The sequence below is a fragment of the Phasianus colchicus genome, chromosome 1 (genome assembly GCF_987193195.1).
Source record: "Phasianus colchicus chromosome 1, bPhaCol1.hap1.1, whole genome shotgun sequence".
Classification (NCBI taxonomy): Eukaryota; Metazoa; Chordata; class Aves; order Galliformes; family Phasianidae; genus Phasianus; species Phasianus colchicus.
The window spans coordinates 1838183-1860542 of NC_143436.1; the positions used below are offsets into that span (position 1 = coordinate 1838183).

General features: G+C 48.6%; 2 protein-coding genes across 4 annotated transcripts; one reads left to right on the forward strand and one right to left on the reverse strand.

Annotated features, from left to right (window-relative positions):
* Positions 1-52: 52 nt before the first annotated feature.
* KLHDC10 (kelch domain containing 10) lies at positions 53-14367 on the forward strand. 2 transcript variants are annotated; one of them, XM_090131639.1, is made up of 10 exons: positions 53-219; positions 6538-6585; positions 7786-8007; positions 8532-8686; positions 8810-8958; positions 9532-9616; positions 10262-10328; positions 11137-11184; positions 11771-11910; positions 12894-14367. In XM_090131639.1, exons 1-10 carry the CDS (start codon positions 114-116, stop codon positions 13101-13103), a joined length of 1230 nt encoding a protein of 409 aa, XP_089987765.1. In that variant the 5' UTR covers positions 53-113; the 3' UTR covers positions 13104-14367. The 2 variants fall into 2 exon arrangements, with proteins under 2 accessions (XP_089987765.1, XP_031460942.1); XM_031605082.2 differs by lacking the exon at positions 6538-6585 and having other exon boundaries at positions 55-219; positions 12894-14362.
* Positions 14368-14467: 100 nt separating this feature from the next.
* LOC116236451 (uncharacterized) lies at positions 14468-21269 on the reverse strand. Of its 2 annotated transcripts, none has more exons than XM_031605087.2 (20): positions 21112-21269; positions 20137-20274; positions 19934-20055; positions 19748-19856; positions 19539-19655; positions 19286-19353; positions 19077-19196; positions 18765-18947; positions 18584-18686; positions 18348-18489; positions 18086-18269; positions 17884-17983; positions 17682-17800; positions 17545-17582; positions 17222-17334; positions 16991-17139; positions 16349-16443; positions 16010-16088; positions 15629-15737; positions 14468-15352 (listed from the first exon to the last, which is right to left on the reverse strand). In XM_031605087.2, exons 1-20 carry the CDS (start codon positions 21167-21169, stop codon positions 15279-15281), a joined length of 2220 nt encoding a protein of 739 aa, XP_031460947.2. In that variant the 5' UTR covers positions 21170-21269; the 3' UTR covers positions 14468-15278. The 2 variants fall into 2 exon arrangements, with proteins under 2 accessions (XP_031460947.2, XP_031460946.2); XM_031605086.2 differs by having other exon boundaries at positions 18765-18950.
* Between the last annotated feature and the right edge of the window lie 1091 nt (positions 21270-22360).

Sequence of the window (22360 nt, forward strand, 5' to 3'; positions counted from 1 at the left end):
CCGCGTCTGATTGGCGGAACCCTCAGAAGTCGCTCGCTGATTGGTCGACGGGCATGGCGGCCCTTGGGGAGGGGGGGCGGAGGGGGTCTCCCTGAGGAGAAGCGGTCGCGGCCATGGCGGCGGCTGATGGTGGTCGGGAGCTGAACGGCCTGCGGGGCAGGGCGGAGGACGGGCTCCTCAACCGCTTCGTGCAGCTGCCGGGGAGGCCGCATACGGCGGGTGAGCGGTGGGCGGGGCCTCTTGGGGTTAGTGGGACCCTCGACCCGGAAGGGGCCGTGAGGGCTTCAGTGTCACTCAGCTTTTTTGGGGTGGGGATGTTGGGGGCACTGAGAGGATTGGGGGATATGGAGGGGGCTGTCGATCTTCTCGGCCCCATATCAGTGTATTGGGGGGGGGGAGGGATGTAGTGTCAATCTTCAATACCAATTTAGGATTTTTTCGGGGGGGGGGAAGGGGGAGGTGCCAGCTTTAATATGGGGATTTTTGGTGCTTTGCTGCCCCTCTGGGAGGATTTGGTCTTCTAGAGATTTTTGGGTGCTGTGTAAGCTTAGCCCTGTTCCCTAAAAAGAGCAGCCCTGTTCCTTTTCCCCTATTTCCCCTCAGCCCTCTCTGTGTTGGTGCACAAATGGGGCCATGGGTCGTCCATCCCCCCCCCCAATGTTCTGGATATGGGAGTTCTTTCCTCTCAACAGCCCAAAGCATTAAGGGAGGTGGCTGAGATTACTCACAGTTGGAGCTCCTGCTGTATTGGGGCACCCCATGGTTCTGTGATGGGCCATGGGGGATGTTCCCCATCCTTTTGAATCCCATCCTTGCAAGTACATGGTGTATATTTCTCATCCCTTCAAATCTCATCCCCTGTTCCCACCTGTGCAAATCTGTCATAGAATCACAGAATGGCCCAGGTTGGAAGGGACCTCAAGGATCATGAAGCTCCAACCCCCTTGCCACATGCATGGCCACCAACCTCCATATTTCATACCAGACCAGGCTGCCCAGGGCCCCATCCAACCTGGCCTTGAACACCTCCAGGGATGGACGGGGCATCCACAACCTCTCTGGGCAGCCTGTTCCAGCACCTCACCACTCTCATGGTAAAGAACCTCCCCCTGACACCCAACCAAAATCTTTCCTCCTTCAACTTCAAACCATTTTCCCTTGTCCTGCTGTTATCTAGCCTTTCAAAGAGTTGATTCCCCTCTTGTTTGTAGGCTCTCTTTAGGTATTGAAAGGCTGCAATGAGGTCACCCCACAGCTTTCTTTTCTCCAGGCTGAACAAGCGCAGCTCCCTCAGCCTGTCTTCGTAGGGGAGGTGCTTCAGTCCCCTGATCATCTCTGTTGCTCCCCTCTGGACCCAGTCTGTCTGTCACCGTCTGTGCCTGCATAAGAGCAAACAAGGACACCTTCAGGCTTTGTGTGAATGCTGTCAATGTGCTGAGCAGCTCCACGCCTTCTATTTTTGGGCCAATTCTCAGACATATTTCCTTCTTTCCTTTCGTGATAAGGTGGTATCACAATGGCTGGTTATTTTCTCGTTCTCAGTTTACAGTCATTGGCTTGAGCAAATGTAATCATGCATCCTCCTGAGATGGTTGCAGTGATCCCATTTTTTGGCTAAGGGTCATTCCTAAACCTGGAATTCTGCCATCTGACAGCTGGGAACAAACAGATCCTGCTCAGCTCAGCATATGTGCTTAAAGCCAGCCTCAACAAGCTTGAACATCACTTGGTGAAAAAGTGATGGAAGATCTTCCTGGATCCATCCTTGGAGTTTTCTCCCAATCTGTCACCTGTTAATGTCCAGCACTCCAACAGCAGCTGTTGCATAAACATTGAGATTAAGAGACAGCTTTCTTCCTCTCCTTCCATTACCTCCAACTGGGTTTGTTTTCTTTCCTCTGAATTCTCTCTTGGACTTTTCAAGTCATTCTTTCATCTTCCTCACCATTTAGTACCCTAGATTCTTTCTATAAAGTATGCTGTGTTTGTGTTGTTTTTCTTTTTTTGTTTGGCTATGGGAAAGGAAGGAGCTATGTTTGTTTCTAAGCTTTAGAAAGATCCAAAATGTCAAATATAGGCATTGTGTGTTTTGTTCTTCCCACTGGAAATCTTCCTGTCCACCTTGAGAATGAATGGTCACAATACCAATACATATATTTTTGTTCAGTGTTTTCATCACACTTCTGGGGCTAAGTGGGTAGAAACAAGCTGGAGACCTAAATATATCTGCTTCTTCCATGCTCAGCATTTATACTCATGCCTTGAGCTATAATTTTCCCAGTGATATTTGCATTTTCAGGGCAAACGTTTCTTCTTTTGCTCTGGTTTCTCAATAAAGATGGTTATTTCCTCAGGGCTCCTCTGCTCTGAGTGTCGTTTGAAGTTCACTGTGTGAGCTGTGTCCATTCTGCTCTGCTTCTGATCGATCATTCTCAACGTTTTTCTTTATTTTTGGCCCTTTCCCTCATGGGAAATGCCAAAAATCAATTGCTTTCTTGTATGAATGCTTGAAATGCAAAGATGTGTGGAAGCACAGAGAGAAACAGCCCTGTTCTGCCCATCGATCCAAGCTTTGATGGCTGCATGTGGGATGATGGATCCTTCTCCAAACTCCCCTTTGGAGGCTTCAGAAATGCAAGAGGCTGCTGGGAGGCAGCTGTGATTTTTGTAATGGAATCTACCACATGAATTACAAATGTATTTTGTCAGGCCAGTATGAAGAAGATGAAGCTGAATATGTGTTGGAGTCAATACTGACTCGTTCTCTTCTTTCTCCCAGGAGCCAGTAGTACTTTGGCTTCAGCCCTCAGGCTGAATGTCCTTCAGAAGTCTTGCTGAAGTCACATGTGGAAAGGGAGATACTGAAACCCATTCCATATGTTGAACAGTGTATTGATAACGTGTTAATGAAGCCTTAAGAAGCAGCAAAGAGGATGTGTGCAGGAACCTTAATTATTTAGCGCCAGCATTTGAAAAGACAGTTACCAAAAGACACACTGTATTTGTTAGCTTTGTGTCCTCTACTTATTATTTTGTGTTTTCGAAACACACCTCAGATAGCTGTCAGATATGCTCCAGGAGTAATGAAGAAAGCTTTGTTCCATGTGGTCTGCAGGAGGGGAGAATCACAGAATGGCCCGGGTTGGAAGGGACCTCAAGGATCATGAAGTTCCAACTCCCCCACCACAAGCAGAGCCCCAACCTCCACATTTAATACCACACCAGGCTGCCCAGGGCCCCATCCAACCTGGCCTTGAAAACCTCTAGGAATGGACAGGGCATTCCCAACCTCTCTGGGCAGCTGTTCCAGCACCTCACCACTCCCATAGTAAAGAATTTCCCCCTGACACCCAACCTCAATCTTCCCTCCTTCAACTTAAAACCATTTCCCCTTGTCTTGCTATTATCTACACTTCAAAAGAGTTGACTCCCCTCCTTTTTATAGGCTCCCTTTAGGTCCTGGAAGGCTGCAATGAGGCCACCCTGCAGCCTTCTTTTCAAGTCAAGATGTGAGTCACACATACAGTGAAGAGGATCTGTGGTTGTGTGTGCAAATGGTTCTCATCAGTAAATATGAAAAAGCAAATAGTCCCTACATTCTGAGAGGAACATCTCTTTGGATGCAATTCTTTAACTAGAATGGAAATTCAAGTGAATTTTCAAATGCATCTTGGTTAGAAAGTGCACAAAATGCTTGCTTTTGTCTTTGAGGTTTAGGCACTTTGGTAACTTATTCTTTTCTGAAGGTTAGAAGCCAAATATTTCTCCTGAATTCACTCTGAGTTTCAACTCTGTGTTGTAAACCCTGAACATCAAGATCAGCTGTGTTTTTAATTCTGGTCATCCATGTGGGATGATGTGCAGTGAGTGTGTTCACCTCATTGATCAGTGATGAGCAGAGGTTAGTGCCACATCAATATCTTCCACCAGTTCCCTGAGTGCATTTAAACCTGCTATTGCACTCCAGTTTCAGATGGGTCTCCAATGGTCCTTCAAGATCAAAAGAATAAGGAGGTCAAAGTTCCTAAAGGACTCCTGTAGTAGATTCTGGTGCTCTGGCTGTGCCAAAGGGTATTTTTGGTATGCCTGGCAAGCAGAGCTTAGAAACAAGGCTTCTTTGCTCCCATAAGATCTAGATATTATTTTTCTTTGGCTTTGCTCAGCCTTGGCCACTGCTCAGCCTTGTGCCTATCCATGGTGAGATTGATCTGGGGCTCTTATCATTCTCTTTTTCTGTGTTTCTGAAGAGGTGATGGGATCTGGATCCTGCTAGGGCTGCTGAGGATAAGGAGGCGACAGCAGCTGTGAGTTTGCAACCTCTGGAGAACAGCATTGCATCACTTTGCTGGGAATTGATAATGAGGGATTGTAGTGAGGAAAGAAAACTCCCTTCAAAAGTAAAATCAAATCCTACAGAAGCTGATAGAGGCAGACCTCAGTCTCTGCCAAGAGTTTGACACTGATTAATACATTAATTTGTTTTTCTGGCAGCACAGTCACGATAAGGAAAGGGCAGCTTCAAGTAGGCTCCCAAAACAAATTTGTATTCAAGTCTTTTGTTGATTATTTCTATTTCTAAGAAATGCTTTCACCTAATTAGACCTATTCCACTTCTTTTAAATGCAAAAAAAAAAAAAAAACCAAACAAAGCAAGCCAGCTGGTAGCTTACAAACTGGAATAGCAGGTATCCTGCTCTCCTTTAACCCAGCTGGTGAGATGATGCCAGCATTTTTTTTTTTCCTGCCCTGATGAAAGGGAGGATAATCAGATGGAAAGAAAATGCCTTTGTTCTCTGCAAGTCTTTGTGCTGCTCTGTGTGCAGTGCCTCTCACCTTACCCTTCTTGCTGCTGCTGATGCAGTGGCTGAGCTGAATCCTCATTCACACTTTGATTTTCCCCCTGTGTAACTTTGTGGAGTTGTTGAAATATAGCAGAGCAATCCTGCTGTAGCTGTTGACACACACTGCAGCACTGGGCATGCTGATAGCATTTAATCTGCTGCATAGCTCCAAGTAATCTACTGATTACTTGAAAGCAAGTAGGTTTTTTCATCTTTTCCAGGCTTCCTATATAGTGGTGTGGCTGTGGAGGCTGCAGAGCTGGAATTTAATAAACTTTGATGTCATTCATGTGCGTGATACTTTCCTCCTCTAAAATGAAGGGTGTCTTTAAGTTAATGACATCTCTGTTCTCCCCATTCTGCATTCAGAGCTTTCTGAGAGGTAGGAAACATCTCCTGCATGAATTGCTGCACCGTGTCATCTCAGGGGCAGACATTCACATTGCCTTTTTCCTTACTCTCCTTTTGTTCTATCAATTCTTCACGCTGCAGAGATATTCAATTAGGAATCTGCTCTAATAAAGTCAATCTGGGACATCCCAGCAGCTCCCTCTGAAGTCACTTAATGAATCACTTGGAGAGGGTGAATGTGACAGGGTGTTAACAGGTCAGTGTGCAATGACAGCCAGCACGTTGCTGTCAGATTGCTCAGCCCAAAATTAGAACTTTCCTCCTTCTGTCTCTGCTGTGCTGTTTCAGCTTCCTTCCATTGGTGTGGCTGCATGGTAAGTTTTACCATTCCCACTTCTGCCGTAAGGAATCATAGAATCATAGAATGGCCTGGGTTGAAAAGCAACACAACAATCATCTCATTACAACCCCCCTGCTACGTGCAGGGTCACCAACCACCAGACCAGGCTGCCCAGAGACACATCCAGCCTGGCCTTGAAAAGGAGATGATGAATATTTCCTTCTCACCACTTCTCCAAAGCAGCAGCACTTTGCTTTGGGATCTCAAGCTGGCCAAACAGCCTGTTTTCCAATTGTTGTCCTTTTACTGTAAAGCTGCATTCCATCACTAGCTTTCAAGACCTCTTTCCCACACCTCTCTCTTGGTTTGGATGTTGCCATCTTCCTGCATCAGCTGAAGTTTGCACTTATATAATGGGCTCTTTGCATGCTGTGAATGCTGGAGCAAGAACAGATCCAAAGCTTGCTTTAAAAATCTTGGTAGGAGATGTGAAGCATCAGATAAAACACAATTAAATGGAAATGCATCTCTAAGTGCAAAGCGTGGAGCTTGTCTGCTGAAGAAATTAATCAGAGTTAACTCTTCAGTGCATTGAACTCGTGCAGATTCTTCCTTTAAAAAGATAGAACTGGAGGAATCTCATTTTCAGATTTTCTTCCCGCAGTAATTAAAGTCACTTCAAATCTGAAAAGAAGAGTTGGGTGATGGTTTAACTCAATTTAACATTGTGCCACTTGGTTCATTTCTGAACGTGTCCCCACTGCTGCAAAGTGACTCATAGAATGGCCTGGGTTGAAAAAGACCACGATGATCATCTAGTTTCAACCCCCCTGCTATGTGCAGGGTCACCAACCACCACACCAGGCTGCCCAGAGCCACATCCAGCCTGGCCTTGAATGCCACCAGGGATGGGGCATCCACAACATCCTTGGGCAACCTGTTCCAGTGCTTCAGTGCTCCCAGTCTTCTCCTGGAATTAAGCTCTCCCATCTCTGTTCTTTGCAGCCCCCTTTGAAGACCTTCGGAGAATACCCAGAAGAAGGCACGAATTGGGTGAGCTCCCATTGGTCAAGAGCAAAATTCCTTCGTTTTCTTTCTTCACTTTCAGTTTATTGCTTTTCTAAGTGGGGAATCACTGTGAGATGCAGTTATTACTGGAAGGATTTCAAATCCCTTAGAACTTTGCCTCAAGGGGTTTGCTTGAACCCTGCAGAACAGCTTAGTTCTGCACAAGAGTTGGAGCTTCCAACAGCAGCAAAGTGGGAATGTGATGAAGCACATCTGCCCATGCTAAGCTGAAATCCAGAATTCAGTCTAGACAAATCATTGATTTCACCTTTCCTGTGGGAAGGATGCTTGATGTCTCATTTGTTATTGCTCTGCACATCTGATTCACTGCTGATAATTGCAGTGAGCTGTAAGAAGCATGATGGTTCCTAAGTAGGCACTTCTCTGGGACCTGTTCCATCGTCAAAGTCCATAATAGAGCTGGGAGAGCACACATGGATGAGGGATCTTGGGGGATCCACTTTGGTTTTGAAATCTTCCAAGTCAGTTTGAAATGTCCCATAACTGGATCCTTTGTTCTGAGACCTGATTGTTTTTCTTCCCTTCATGTTTCTCATTCATTGTGTGGTCCTCTGTCTCACTGAAGCACTTCTGTCCCTGGCACTATGCTAGACTCTTACTGATCTCTGAATTAGAACAAGCTTGGAATTACTTTTTTCATTACTTACCAGTTCAGACTTCAATTTATTGCTGTTTGGATTTCCCTGGACTGGCTGCCATATGTGTGCTGGTCTTTTGGCCTGTTCTCATTGAGTTCTGAACCTCAGTTCCCTGCTTCCCTGCATTCCACCTGTATTGTTGTAGGGAAGAGGCAGAGGGCTCCCTTTAGGGAAGGGCTCCTTGTGCCAGTTGCAGAGATGGGCTCCCTGCAGCACACCCTCCCTGTGCTAATGCCTTTGCCTATTGACTTCTTGCAGTATCATACTTGTGTTGCGTGCTGTTATGAAGCCCATGGAAGAACCTAGCTGAGATGCAAGGCACTGGGAGTACTTGGGCTGTCTGTGTTCTTGCTCAGGTGTGGATCTGGCATCAGAACTGTCACCTCCTGGATGCAGATGTGTTCCTTGCTGTTTCACACCAGCTGCTCCTGCTGGAGGACCACCCCAGTCAGGTGTCCTGACCCTCAGTCAGAAGCTCAGCTCCTTTGCTGTTTGTTCACAGAGCTGTTCTGTCTTTTTGCTGCAGGCCAGAGATCTCCACCAGCAAGAAGTGGCCATCGCTGCGTGGCGGATAATGCCAATTTGTATGTGTTTGGAGGCTACAATCCTGACTACGATGAGTCTGGTGGGCCAGAGAATGAAGACTACCCACTCTTCAGGGAGCTCTGGCGGTACAACTTTGCTACAGACACGTGGCACCAAATGGGCACTGAGGGCTACATGCCCAGGGAGCTGGCCTCCATGTCACGTACGTATGGAAATCCAATTCCTATGCACCTAAGCCTGAAGCTATTTTAATCGGTGTCCTTGATGGAATGCAAAACCAGACAAGAACTGGGAAATCTGGATCCTGTTTCCAACTCTTGTGCAATTAGGCCTTGAGTTTGGAATGGGATTTTTGATTATTTCTTTTCTTCTTTGCCCTTTTGCTAGGGCTGAGGAATTAAAAACTTCAAATGCAAGAGAGAGTCTTTGGAAATTTAGCTTAACAGTTGCAGGGCCTCTGCTTTCAGTGGATAGATGCTTGCTGCAGTCAGACAGAGCACCCAAAAATAGATCCCGTTGTTCACTAGCCATTTTTTAAAGTAAGTCTTTGGTTGCCATGGTTTTAGCTTGCAGTCTTTCTCTTTTAGAGCATTTCAAGCCATAAATGCATAGTGTGAGTTGTAGGGTATTTGAACAACAACGAACACTTGCTGCCTTCTCCTTCCAGAGTTCTGTTTCACTGCATTTCACTGCAACAAACATCTCTGCCCTGTCTGTCTCTCCTAGTTGTATTGCATGGCAACAACCTGCTTGTGTTTGGGGGCACTGGAATCCCATTTGGGGAAAGTAATGGCAACGATGTCCACGTCTGCAATGTCAAGTACAAAAGATGGGCCCTGCTCAGCTGCAGAGGAAAGAAACCCAATCGGATCTATGGCCAGGTAGGAGGGCAGGCCCTTTGTCAGACACACTGCGTGTGCTGTGTATCCTTCCTGTTGAGAATCCTTTCTGTGTCAGTGCTGATGCTCTGTGTCCTTTCTGATTGGTTTCTCTCTACCTTCCAGGCCATGGCCATCATCAATGGGTCCCTGTATGTGTTTGGTGGAACAACTGGTTACATTTACAGCACCGACCTGCATAAACTAGACCTCAACACCAGAGAGTGGATCCAACTGAAACCAAACAACATGTCCTGTGACATGCCAGAGGAGAGGTGAGGAGAGCTTTTAAACTGGGAAGTCACCACCTTTACTGAGAAGCTGAGAAAGTACTGTCAGAGCAATGCTTTTGGCTGTGAGCCTTGCACAACCAGTGCTCCAGCATTATGATATGCAGAGGGGTGTAGGGAGTGGGTGTAAAGCCTCTGCCAGAACAATATGTAGTGCCAGAACAGAGCTGGGAACTTGAGGCAGCTGTTGAGTGCTGAAGAGGCTCCAGCTGATCCCTGTTCCTTGCCTCATTCTATAGCAAGGTTTCAGTTGGTGTCCTTCTTAATGAGAGAAAGGAAAGAAGTATTAAGGACTGTTATGGTGCTCTATAAACTGTTGTACTTGAGATCTGTGAGGCTCTGCTCTCAGAAACTCTTTTCAGCTTTTGAGGTGCTGCTTAGGTTGCTCATGAAAACTTCCACATCTGAAAACTCCCAGCCTGGAGGCCTGATACAGCATAGCCATGCTTGGGATGTCTGTTTCAACCACTCAGATTTGCTAGTGTTTCCAGAAAGTTTTGTTGCTGCTCACTTGCATTAACATCTTGTGCTGCTAAATAACCACCTCTGCACCTTCAGGTACAGGCATGAGATTGCACACGATGGTCAAAGGATTTATATCTTGGGAGGTGGAACTTCCTGGACAGCTTATTCCCTAGATAAGGTAAGGTGGTGAGAAGCCTCCAGAGCTTGCCTGAACACATTTTTTGCAGTGAAGCATAACCAGCACAGTCACTTCATCTGTTTGGAGAGCTTGATTTTTAAAAAGATAATGTTAATTAAAAATACATTACTGGGAGCAGATTTTTCTCTAATTTCTGTAAAGGCTGGGGTTACCACAGACATGTCCTGTTGACTTAGAAATGGTGAATCCATGGTAACCCATGACCACATACATCTGCAGAATAATCTGTTGTAGATCTGTTATCAAAGATTCTCATTTAAGAGCACTTAGGATGTAAATGTTGTAACTTTGCCAAAACAGGAAAAGGCCAAAGAAGGGAGCTCCTTGACTTTAAGTTTGCATGTTGATAATGGTGACTCTTTTCTTGTCTTCCTTGCTTCTGTGTTAAAATTTCCTTTCATGTGGTAAACATTTTTCCCCATTAAGACTGGGAGAGGGAAGAGTGAATTCTTTTTGGAGGCTGAGATAATAAATGAAAAAACTTTAAATAGTGTCCCACTTCCAGAAAGTTGAAACTATGAAATAGTGACTCCCTGTGTCTGTCTAATTTGGTTACCCTGTGGCTGCATCATAGTTCTGGCAGAGCCAAGAGGATCTAACAGTTCCTCTCCTTTTTCCATTCAGATCCATGCATACAACCTTGAAACCAACACCTGGGAGGAAATTGCCACAAAACCTCATGAAAAAGTCGGTGAGTTTGCAATTTCACATCATCTCCTGTACACCAGAGAGTGGCTGGGGTGTGTGGCTGTTAGCTGGCCATCTGGAAGCCTTTCTTGTAACCTTGTGTAGACTTGCACTGGCTTCAGCACCCTGCTCCTTTATAGCTTCAGCAGTGAGAACTAACCCAGCTGAAGTATAGCTGAACTATAGCTGGCACTCTGGCTTCTCTCCCTCCTGGATAAGGTGAGGGGATAGGGGCTGGCTCTCATCACAGAAGGAGGTGCAAATCTCAGCTCCCTCTGAGGGAGCAGGCACTGTTCTGCTTAGCAGTGAGACTTCCTCTCACAGTTGAGAGCTGGAGTTTGTGAGGTGTGAGATTTTGGCACACCTTGCCCTTCCCTAGAGAGCAAAGAGGGGCCAAATGTTCCAAAGCAGCTGCATGTCCTAGCTGTGACAGTGGGAGAGCAAAAGCTCTTGTAAGTGGAGATAAAAAGTGATTCTTGTCTGTGATTCTGTGTTGAGATACAGACACCACTTGTGCAAGCACTTCAAAAGCAGCAATAGCTGAGATCTCTTCTTTGCTATGAGAGTGGTGAGGTGCTGGAACAGGCTGCCCAGAGAGGTTGTGGATGCCCCATCCATCCCTGGAGGTGTTCAAGGCCATGTTGAATGGGGTCCTGGGCAGCCTGGGCTGGTATTAAATCTGGAGGATGGTGGCCCTGCATGCAGGAAGAAGATTGGAGCTTCATGATCCTTGAGGTCCCTTCCTACCCGGGCCATTCTGTGATTCTGTTATCTCTTTTCTCATGTTTATTTTTTTTTTTTTTCCTCCTCAGGCTTCCCAGCAGCTAGAAGATGCCATAGCTGTGTTCAGATCAAAAATGGTAAAGTCTTCCTCTTGAAAATTGGTGTATCTTGCTACAGCCTAGCATTGGGAAGCCCATTTCTCCAGCCTGAGAGATGCTGGCCTCCAAAGCATTTGAGAGAACTGCAGGGCATGCGTGTCTTTTCTGAAGGAGGATTTCTTTTTTTTAACCATCCTTAATCTATCCAATTGGCACTGCACTTCATATGAGGGAGCAAATTTGTTTCTGAAATCGACAGTACTGTCACTCTCTGGAATTCTGTAGTATTTTATACAACCTGCAGATTCGTGGAGCATTCCCTCAGTGGGGTTTGCACTTCTCCTATAGCTCTGTTGTCCTCTGAGAATGCTTTTTTCCAATCTTGATGATTATGCTGCTCATAATGGACTGAAGAAGCAGAGTTGATCCTTCTCAAAATTTCTCCTGAATTCTGTATGCTTCAGTGTGCTGAGCCATGGAAAAGAGTGATACAATGAGTTACATTTCTCAGGAGGTGAAACAAGTGTTGATCCTGAAAGGGTTTTAGAAAGGTGATGACAACAGGCACAGCACGTTCTGCAATTCCTGAAGGAAGGTAAGCATTGTGAGTTTCCTCTCTCCACAGATGTGTTTGTTTGTGGAGGCTATAATGGAGAAGTGATTCTGGGAGATGTTTGGAAGCTGAATCTGCAGACTTTCCAGTGGGTCAAGCTCCCAGCTGCCATGCCTGAACCAGTGTATTTTCACTGTGCTGCTGTCACACCAGTGAGTGACTCATTTCTTTCCTCTGTAGCTGAAGTCGGAGCCATTTGTCCCAATGTTTGTGTGGGCTGTAAATAGAGCTGAGCAGATGTTACCAAGGAGGTGACCTCAGCTGCATGCAGCATCCTGGGGGAGGCTGAGAGCTGCTCTAAGGTTACTGCATTGACTTTGTACGCCTGCAGCTGTTTGAAGAGCTGTAGCACACAGTGTGTTCTGCTTTCTGAAAGCAGTAGTGTGGGATTTTAGCTTTTAAAGTGCCTTAGCTCTGGCTCCAGGAAGTAACTCAGTATGTGAACATCCATTCCTGAATGCAAAAGGAGAAAAAAAACACACAAGTACTACCCCCAAGTAAAACTTCTCACCGTGAACTTGGCCTACAGAGCAGAGGTAGGGCTGAAAAACTAGCAAACATTTAAAAAATGTAGGAACACATACAAACTGATAAACACAAAGAAGGAGATAGATGAGTGCAGGAATGCCCTTTATTTTCCACTCTCTTTGCACTTGTGTGGTTCCTGGAGCAGGGTTCTGTTGTGCTGCTGAGCCAGCAGAGGGAATGTAGCATGGCTTCTAGCTTTAAGAAAATATATTTGGCTAAAATCATAGAATGATTTGGGTTGGAAGAGACCTTAAGGATCCTTGAGTTCCAACCTTTCTGCTGTGAGCAAGGTTGCCAAGTACAGATTTATAATAATCTACTCCCACTCTTAAAATTGATTCCTGGGGTTAGAATTCACCGAACAGAAGACATAGCAAAGCACTCTGACTTCATGCATAAATCCTTAGGAGGAGAAAAGAGTGCCCTTCAGCAGCACGACCTCTTCTTAGCTACAAGAGGAGCCCAGGAAGCCTGGCTCAGACAGTAACACTTCTGTTCCAGGCACAGAGAGGTGGTCAAACCCTGGTTTTCTTGTCAGTGTTGTCCTTCAGCATGTGCCTATTTTTCCTGCCCCCATCTAACTTCTTTTCCCCCCTTTCCTGCCTAGGCTGGCTGTATGTATGTACATGGAGGAGTGGTCAACATCCATGAAAACAAACGGACTGGCTCGCTGTTTAAAATGTGGTTGGTGGTACCCAGCCTGCTGGAACTGTCGTGGGAGAAGCTCCTGGAATATTTCCCTCATCTAGCAACCCTCTCCACATCTCAGCTTTTGCACCTCGGACTGACGCAGGGACTCGTTGAGCGGCTAAAATGAGAACACCTGCTTCTGCCCCAGACACACTACGTCCAGCAGCCCCTCCTCCCTCTCCTATTTATGGATACTGTGGTTGGTCTTGCTAAGAACACAGAGGAACCTGCTCAACGCCTTACTCAGCAACTGCATCGATGCCTTTCTAGAAGTTTTTAATTTGGTGGAAATCCACTTTTTATTTATGGATCTCAGAGTTACGTTATGAATGGGACTAACCCATCCCATCCATCCATTATCAGCACATGCTTGCAACTTAACTGGGGGGAGGAAGGACAGTGTTTAATGAATGTCTGAGATCATGCTTACATGTGGTGCATTTGACTTTGTACTTTCACAAGCTGCATCTAACAAAGGACAGCCAACATGGAAAAACACCATGGGCTGGGGGTGATGCTCACAGCCCTGCTGCCCAGCCAAGCTCTCCCTCTCTAAAAAACAATGAACTCTTGCAGTTGGAGGGCTTTGCGTGTGTATAGCCACAGTGCTGGAGGAGGCAGTGAGCAAAGCTCATGCTGCATAGCTCCTGTTGTGCAGTGATTTGAAGTGGCCATGGCTGTGCTCTTAACCTTTTCACATGGAAAGGTTTGCTTAGAAGACTGCTTAAAAGCTGCCACTGAATGGACTACTGTGTAGTTTACTGGAGGTGGTGAGAAAGGAGTCTGTTTAAATCTCCAACAGCTTGTGCCCTTGCTATAAGGAGAGTGAATTAGGCACTTTTCAGCACTGAAATCCATATGCTGATTTCTCCCTTCCCTCAAGAACATTTCCCTACCCTATTAAAACCACCCTCTTTGACTCAGTGCTACACAGTGAGCACAAGATCTTGAAGAATGTTCTGCTGCTTTTCCTAAAGATGTAACTTTTCCTAAAATACAGTCATACAATTGAAGCACTGACCTCACAAAGGTACATCTCCCTTCTGTAGGCTGATGGAGCTTGTGGGGCAGTTAGGTCCCTCTCTGCAGCACTATACTTCCAAGCATGATAACTAGAGTGTTACTGCCAGAGCACAGCCACCTCCTTAAAAGAGAAGGAGAGGATCCCAGTGTCTCCACCAGATATGATGGAGGGGAACTTAGAGCTTCCTGGTATGTTTGAGGCCAACGCACACATTTGCATGCAGAGAGTATCACTCCCCATCCAGCTGCTCACACTGGAGGACATCCCCATGGAGCAACACCCGTATGGGGCTGTGGGGAAGGAGCTGCATTGCCTGTATTTATGTGTCTGTCAGTGTTGAGCTTTGGGTTTTTTTGGTGGTTTTTTTTTTTTTCCCCCTTTCAAAAAGATAATAAACCCATCCAGATCACCCTCTTTGTCCTCTCACTTTGGCTGCTGCTTTCTCCATTGGGAAGGAAGAGAAACAAAGAGTTCCTCGTTGGCAACATGGTGCTGCCACCCTTTACCCCTAAATAGAACCAGACGTAACTCTGACCCCATTTAAAAGCAGGGATGACCTAGGACAGTCACACCAACATCATGATGGCCCTATACTCTGACAATCTCAGGTTGCCCTTCCACCTTTTTGCCCTACACAGTGATGGTGGATCTAATCTGAGTAACAGGTGATGAATCAGCATTGTCCTGTTTCACTACCAGGGTTCTTACTCCAAACCAAAGCCATCCGTGCCCACTCACTGGCACCAACCTTGATGGTCACCGTATCACCCCACGACCATCACTAACCTTTGGAGGGGTCCAGGCAGATGACCAAATGGAGAAGTGAGCTTCTGATTTGTACAAAACTGCTTTAATGGCAAAACAGCTGAAAAAAAGACATTCAGTGCAGCTCCAGTGCCATCACAAAGCCCTGTGAGATGGCCCAGGCCATAACCCCTTCCAGACCCAGGAGAAACCAGGATCCCCAAGGCCTGGAAGGATGAGGGCTCTTCTTAAGCACCATCTCCCAGTGCAAAAATCCCAGGGAGGGTCCATCCTTGAGACCACACCAATGTCCTTCAAGACTCTCCCATTGAGGATATTTTCTTTCAGCCACAGAGACATGAGCCAGAAATTCTTCTGTGAAGTGCTGGGGCACAAAGGCTCCATCTGAGTGCAGGAGTGCTTCTGTTGCTGCTTTCCAGCCCAGATCCAGCCCAGTCAAATCCCTGAGATGCTGGATCGTGGCACACACCAAACCCAACGATGGGCTTGAAGGAACTCAACCAAGTCCCAAACTCAGCAGCCACTGGGTGATGGGGCAAAGAAGTACACAGCCAGGAGGATGAAGTAGACCATCACCAGCACTGTGCCTATAGGGCAGAGAGCAAGTGAGAGGGAGTTAAGTCCTGCAGTAGGGAGGGTGGTCACATTTAGGATCCTTGGGTGGGACACTATCATTTCTTAAGACCTCTGGGTTCATGTCATAGGGAAATTGTGTGCAGTCTTGGTCAAGTCAATTAAACCCTAGAGTTGCTCAAGCCACCCTGAACGTGGAGCAGCACCAAGTGGTGACTCTAAAGTGGTCTCTAAAAGCTCCTCAGCCCTGTTATTACAAGGACAATAGAAACACAAGGACCCACACTGACCTTGGAAGTAATCACATTTGCCATCCATGAAGATGTAGTTCATGAGCACCACGCTGAACATGCTGGCATAGACATGGAGGTCGCTGAAGACAAGCGTGAAGTTCGTTGGCTGCAAAATAGAGAGTGTTGTGCTTATGTGGCCAGCCAAGACAGTCCCTTGCCAATCCCAAAAGGAGACTTGTGTATCACCCAAATCCATGCCATACATAGATTGGGCAGGGAACAGCACAGGCCAAGGTAGGAGGCACCTGAACCCACTTCCCTCTGCACTGAGCAGATGGGAGAGGACACTTGAGGACAGTGGTTGTGCCCTTGGCATGTGGTGCTGTGTGACCCTCCCAGTGGGGTTGGAGTCACTGGGCCTGTCCTGGGACTACTCACATAGAAGATAGTGAAGAGCACCAGAATGGGAATCTGGAGCATGCAGACCTGGACAGCGATGCAGTTTCCGATCTCGATGCTAGGAGAATAGAGGGCTTTGTTAAGCACTATACCTCCAACAGCCCATGGGAACTCTGTTGGGCTTAAGACAAACCCACTTCAGGGAACCAAATTAGAGAGCAGAACCTGGTTCTGACCCTTTTTTGTACCTTGAAACCTTCTCTTAAAAGAGAATATGTGTAAGGCAGCCCATGACTGACGCCTCCACAGAGCTACAGGGCTGGGATGGAGCACAGGGACCACACTGGAGGAGGACACCCCAAAAATTCACCCACTCACCTCAAACTCAGGTTATTCTGTAGGGCAAATTGGATGCCATTGACAATCTCTGGTAGCTCAGGCACCATTGCCAGCACAGTTACACCAATGAAGTACTGCAGGGAAATGGAGGTGTCAAAGCATGCCTTGTTCTCAGCACTTGGAAGCTGTTAGGATCATCTTCCCCATTCCAAACTTTTGGGGTTCACTATGTAGACAAAGCATTTCCCCATCCCCTAACTGGGAAATACCCAACCCCAGAGTCCCAACTGGAGGGCAGATGAGGAGGGGACCTCCTCCAGATCCCCATCCATCCCCCAGTCAAAGGAACCCAAACCAGAGGTCTCCCATCTATTCCCAGTGGAAGAATCCAACTAGATCTCCATCCACACCCTGGCTGGAAGGGGCCCAACCCAGAGATCCTAACCTGAAGGTCTCCAACCATTCCCATCAGAGAGGACCCAACCTCAAGGTTTGTCACTCCCTGGTGAAGGACCTCAACCTTCATGTCCTCCATCCATTCCCTAGTGAGGCAACCCAACCCAGAGGTCCTCCACCCATCCTCTAGTTGGAGGGACCCAATCTGAAGGGCTCCCATCCCTCAAGAAAGGGGCCCAATGCAGAGGACCCCAAAAATCACCCAAAACACATCCCCACACTCACCTGTGAGATGGTAGAGTTGGTGAGGATGGGGCTGATGTGCTCTGTTGCCAGGTCAGCACAGGCTGACATACAAAGAGTGGAGAGCAGGAGGATGACCAGTGCCCGCCAGCGGGACCAGTGGACCACAGCACTGTGGTGGTGGCCAGGCACTGGGGAAGAGCAGACACAGGAATTAGACACATGGACAAACAGGCCCCAAAGATGTGTATCCCGTGGTCTGGGGACACTCACTGTGACAGTCACTGATGTGGATGTCGTAGATGTGCGAGTGAGTTTTCAGGGTGAAGAAGAGGCCAATGAGGTACGCAGCAGGGAGCAGGAGGGACACTGTGTACACCAGGGGTCTGTAGGACAAGATGCTTGGTGTCACCAGAGCCTCCAAACCAAGACCCTGTTGGCACCCTTGTGCTGGCTGGGGAATGGGGTGTAGGATCAGAATCCTTTGGGGTGGCACAGAGGGACACCAGCCCTGGAGGGGACATAGGGCAATGCAAAACCCAAGAGCTCCAAAGACCCCCATGCCAACCCCAGCAGCCATCCCTAATCCTACTCACTGGACATGGCTGTAGTAAAGAGTGCCATTGTTCTCCATCTGTAGAGAGAGAATACCAGTTATGACACAGGGATGCAGGACAGTCCCACTGCCACCATAAGAGCCAGGTAGGCTCAAGGTGTCCTCAGCTCTACTCACCAGGTCAAAGTGACAGTTGTGGCAGAGGTAGTGGCCCAGTGGGTTCTGGGTGACATTGTGGCACTCACCACACACTAACTTCCCATACACCTTGGAGAAGAGTGTTGGGGCGAAGACACCTATGGAGACAGTGAGACAGGAGGTGGGTGCCATCAAGGTAGAACCCCACCGGGCCTTGGGGACATCTCTGTCCCCTCCTCACCTCCAACAGAGAGGAAGAGCAGGGCTGAGCTGACACCTGCTGACCGGCTGTTGAAGCGCTGCTCCTGATGTCGGATGCCTCCTATTACCATGCACAAACCCTTTGGGAGGGAAAAAATACCCCAGAAAAAAATGAAATCCATCAGCACTTTGCTCACCCAACCATAGGGACCAGATGCTTGTGACACACCAGCCCAGCTCACCGGGACAAAAAGGACACATCCCACCAGTGTCCCCGTCAGCGCTGACTTGACAATCTCAGCATAGCAGCTGTTGCCTTCACGCGATCCTTTGATGAGTGCTGTGATGTAGAAGGTCAGCTCCGTGATGGAGCCAAATGTGGCGTTCACCACTGCACCCACTGCAAAGTTGCTCTGGGCTGAGATACTGGGAGAGGAAAGGAGGATGTCAGAGGGGTCAGTGCGTGTCCCTACTGCCACCATTCAGCCCCACATCTCCACTGACCTGGCAATGGCCATCCCAATGTAGTAGGAGAGAGGCATGATAGAGAGCAGCGCCAACGTGAACTTGACTGGAGAGCTTGTCAACTGGTTGTGGCTGTCCACATAACCCAGCACCAGTGTCACCAGCACTAGTGGCAGCAGGTCTGGGATGGATAGTCAAGGACATGACCCTATTGGAGTAGGATTTGGGGTCAGGCCCCAACAACCCCCTTCTACCCCAGAATAGAGAAAGGATACTGACAGCAAAAACATTGATGCCATCCACTGCATATTTGTAGTAGTAGGGGTTGACAGCACGGTAGCAGCACAGGATGACCTCCCCATCCAGTGGCACCTCCGTCTGCAGAGGGACAGTTTGGTGACTCCCAAGCTCCACCTTGGATAGGGTATCCCCAGCCCCACATTGGGCAGCACTCACCATCCTCAGACGACGGATGCACACCCGCTCTGGGGGCAGCAGAAGCACACGGAAAGCTGTGCGGGCACTCAGCTTGGCCACAGGGATGAGGAAGACAAGGAGCCATGCAGTAACACACACTAGCCCATGGGCTAGTGCCAACAGCGGGTAGCCCAGGCACAGCCACACCACAATACCAGCACGCTGCTAAAATAACAGGATGCATTTAGGGTTTTGCCACAAAATTATCCAACCCCATTGCGATTGAGGCACCCATAGGTGCTGTCCCCACAGCAATAGGGGTCCCTGCTGTCCCCAAGCTCAGAAACTCACCCAATATCCTTCATCCACCCAACACCGTGGGTTCCAGCGATGGGGCACAGGGCCACCAAGCAGTGCTGAACTCTCTGTATCAGCCTCACACGCACCCAGTGCCTGTCGGGATTTAGGGGTCTGCAGGAGATTGGGATGGTCAAGGTCCAGTTTGGGGCACCTTTGTCACCACCCCCTTCTCCCCAATCAGATTTGGGAAGCACTGTTACCTCTGCTTTCTGAATCACTTTCCCAAAGGGCCAAAGGAAATAGCCAGCAAGGTCCCAGCAGAGTCGCCCTGTAGGGACACAAGGTTCAGCTCCACTGGGGACACAAGTGCCCCATCCCTCCCCCTCCCTTCCCAGCTATGGGAGGGCCACGCAGTACCCAAAGGCTGGGCCCTTTGATCGTTTTAAGTCCAGCCTGAAGACCCATGGCTCCCCCAGCACTTCCTATGGAGGGCTTCCCCAATTTGGGGCTCACCATAGGGAACTCCCACAACAGTGACAAACATCCCCGCAGCCACCAGAACGTAGAGCAGCGAGAGCCACCAGCCAAAGAGCAGCAGGTAAAGGACATTTCCACACGTCACCGTAGACCCTGCAGGAGAGGACACATCAAACAGGGCCATCACCATCTCCAGCAGCAAATCTTTCATCCCACACTGCCATAGGACATTCGAGGCCACCCACCTCCAGGGCCACGGATGACGTTGAGGTCAGAGTAGAGCTCTTTGACAATCTCTGAGCGGTCTTCCCATGGCCGTGCTGTAATGTGGCTCTTCCATTTCTTGAAGCCAAACTGTAGAGAGATTTTGAGGTAAGAAAAACCCAGATGAAATCCAACTGCTTACTCCCACCCACTCTATGGGCACCCACCTTGTAGTTATTGGAGAGTTTGTTGGCCTCCACAGCGTTTTCAGCTGTCAGTGTGGTTTTCACCACGCAGCTCTCACAAACCTCCTCTGAGTGCTGCTGGCAACAGAGTGGTGGGGACACAGCTGGGGACAAGGGACAAAATAGTAGTGACAAAGAGCGTGGGACCTCTAGAGCCCCCCCTGTCCCCATCCTGCACATCCTACCTGCATGGCCACGAAGGTGATGCTGGTGGCAGCCCAGGTCACCCTGCACATTGTTGATGGCAGCATAGTGACGGTCACAGAGGGAGCTCCGACGGGGGATGTCACCATCACTGTGGGTCTCGGAGACCTTGGGGACATCTGGGGAGGGGATAGGAGTCACTTTGGGTTCAGCACTGTGGTGCTGTGCTGGGATGTCTTAGTCTTATCTAAAGGGATGGGGAAGAGAGGCTCAGCCCACTGACTGATCCTAGAGGGGTCCACTGCTCACATCCAACAGTCCTTTCCCCAACATCCCACTCTCTTAAGTGATTTTTATCCTATTCATCCTCCAGGTGGAGCTTGAGTGACTCTGGCCATAGATATAAATAATCATAGAATGGCTTAGGTTGGAAGGAACCTTAAGGTTCACATGCTGGGTATGATGAGTGAAAGTCTCTCTTTACTTATAAAGGCATAAACCAGAAGAATTCAGAGCACAAACTCAATGAGCCCCATCTTAGAGGATTTTTGGATGGAGACATGCTTTGGGATTTATAACAAGTGAAGCTCCTCCCAAAGCCACTGTTTTGTCAAACAATGACTAACTGATATCTCAGAGTAACAAAGATATGGGTTATCAGCTCCGTAGGACCACAAAGCCCCCATCCCAACAGAGGGAACAAAAAGCACAGCCATGGGCTCTTCACATCCTTTTCTCCTAGCCCAAAGATGACGCCCACCCCTAAGGTTGCCTACAGACTTACTATGGGATGGACACCTTCCACACCACCTGCATTTGACTTTCATACCTTTCCTTAACATGTAACCAACGCTACACTTCCAGCTAAAGTTTAACATCCTTAATTTCCAGCTCACCTCCAGCAATTACCTCACCCACCGATGGACACCACTCTCGGATAGGGACAGCCACCTCCCATACACCAGGACATAGGGACAACCACCCACCCCCAACAAGAGATAAGCACACCCACTCACCGAGCCCCTCCTGCGTGCAGCGGCGGTGGCACCGACCCGGTTCGCCCTCGGTAGCCATAGGGACAGCAGATTCCAAAGGACAGCGGTACGGGGAGCTCCGATCCTACGGGATTTAACGGGAGAGGTCGGGCATGCGCGGGGCGCGCCCCCGGGAGCCGCCCCCGGGAGGGGCCGTGATTGCAGCACCTGCGGTGGGAGAGGGGGTGGACCGGGGTAGGGTGGAGTGTAGCGTATTGGGGGGCACGGATGTAGGATCCATGAGATTGGACGGTGCTGTATTTGGGGAACAAGGTGCGTGGGTTTGGGGAGCACGGTGTATTGGGGTGCATGGGGTTGGGATGTGCTGTGTATGTGGGTTGAGGAGCATGGGTTTGGGGAGCATGGCGTGTTGGGGTGCATGGGAAGTATGCTCCCTAGGGGCATACAGGGTTAGGATGTGTTGGGGTGCATGGATTTGGGAAGCACAGTGTGTTGGGGTGCATGGGAAGTGGGGTGTGCTGTGTATTGGGGTGCACAGAAAATGTGTGGTGCATGGGAATGGGGTATGTGATGTATTGGGGTGCACTGGAAGTGGGGTGCATGGGGTTGGGATGTGTGGTGTATGGGGGTCGAGGTGCCTGGGTTTGGGGTGCATGGGGATGGGCTGCATGATGTATCAGGGAGCATTGGGTTGGGGTGTGAGGTGTATTGTGGTGCACAGGGATGTGAGATGCATGGGCTTGGGGTTCGCTGTTTATTGGGGTGCACATGTAGGATCCATGAGATTGGGTGGTGCTGCATATAGGGGTTGAGGTACATGGCTTTGGGGAGCACAGTGTATTGGGGTGCTTGGGGTTGAGGTGTGCTGCATATGGGGGTCGAGGTGCATGGGGGTTTGAGAAGCATGGTGTGTTGGGATGCATGGGAAGTAGAGTGCATGGAGTTGGGGTGTGCTGTGTATTGGGGTGCACAGAAAATGTGTGGTGCATGGGAATGGGGTACGTGATGTATTGGGGTGCACTGGAAGTAGGATGCCTGAGGTTGGGATGTGCTGTATATGGGGGTCGAGATGCATGGTGTATTGGGGTGCATGGGGATGGGCTGCATGATGTATCAGGAAGCATTGGGTTGGGGTGTGAGGTGTATTGGGGTGCACAGGGATGCGAGGTGCATGGGTTTGGGGTTTGCTGTGTATTGGGATGCACTGGAAACAGGGTGTATGGATTTGGGGTTTGGTGTGTATTGGGGCACACAGATGTGGGATCCATGA

Excerpts from the sequence above, each read along its gene's own strand:
- KLHDC10 (XM_090131639.1), top strand. The coding sequence starts at position 114 with ATGGCGGCGGCTGATGGTGGTCGGGAGCTGAACGGCCTGCGGGGCAGG. Across the intron at positions 6,586-7,785 it reads CAGAAGAAGGCACGAATTGG|GCCAGAGATCTCCACCAGCA; the intron begins GTGAGCTCCCAT and ends TTTTTGCTGCAG. Across the intron at positions 8,008-8,531 it reads GGAGCTGGCCTCCATGTCAC|TTGTATTGCATGGCAACAAC; the intron begins GTACGTATGGAA and ends TGTCTCTCCTAG.
- LOC116236451 (XM_031605086.2), bottom strand. The coding sequence starts at position 21,169 with ATGGCTACCGAGGGCGAACCGGGTCGGTGCCACCGCCGCTGCACGCAG. Across the intron at positions 18,687-18,764 it reads GCATCCGTCGTCTGAGGATG|ACGGAGGTGCCACTGGATGG; the intron begins GTGAGTGCTGCC and ends GTCCCTCTGCAG. Across the intron at positions 18,490-18,583 it reads CATCAATGTTTTTGCTGTCA|ACCTGCTGCCACTAGTGCTG; the intron begins GTATCCTTTCTC and ends TATCCATCCCAG.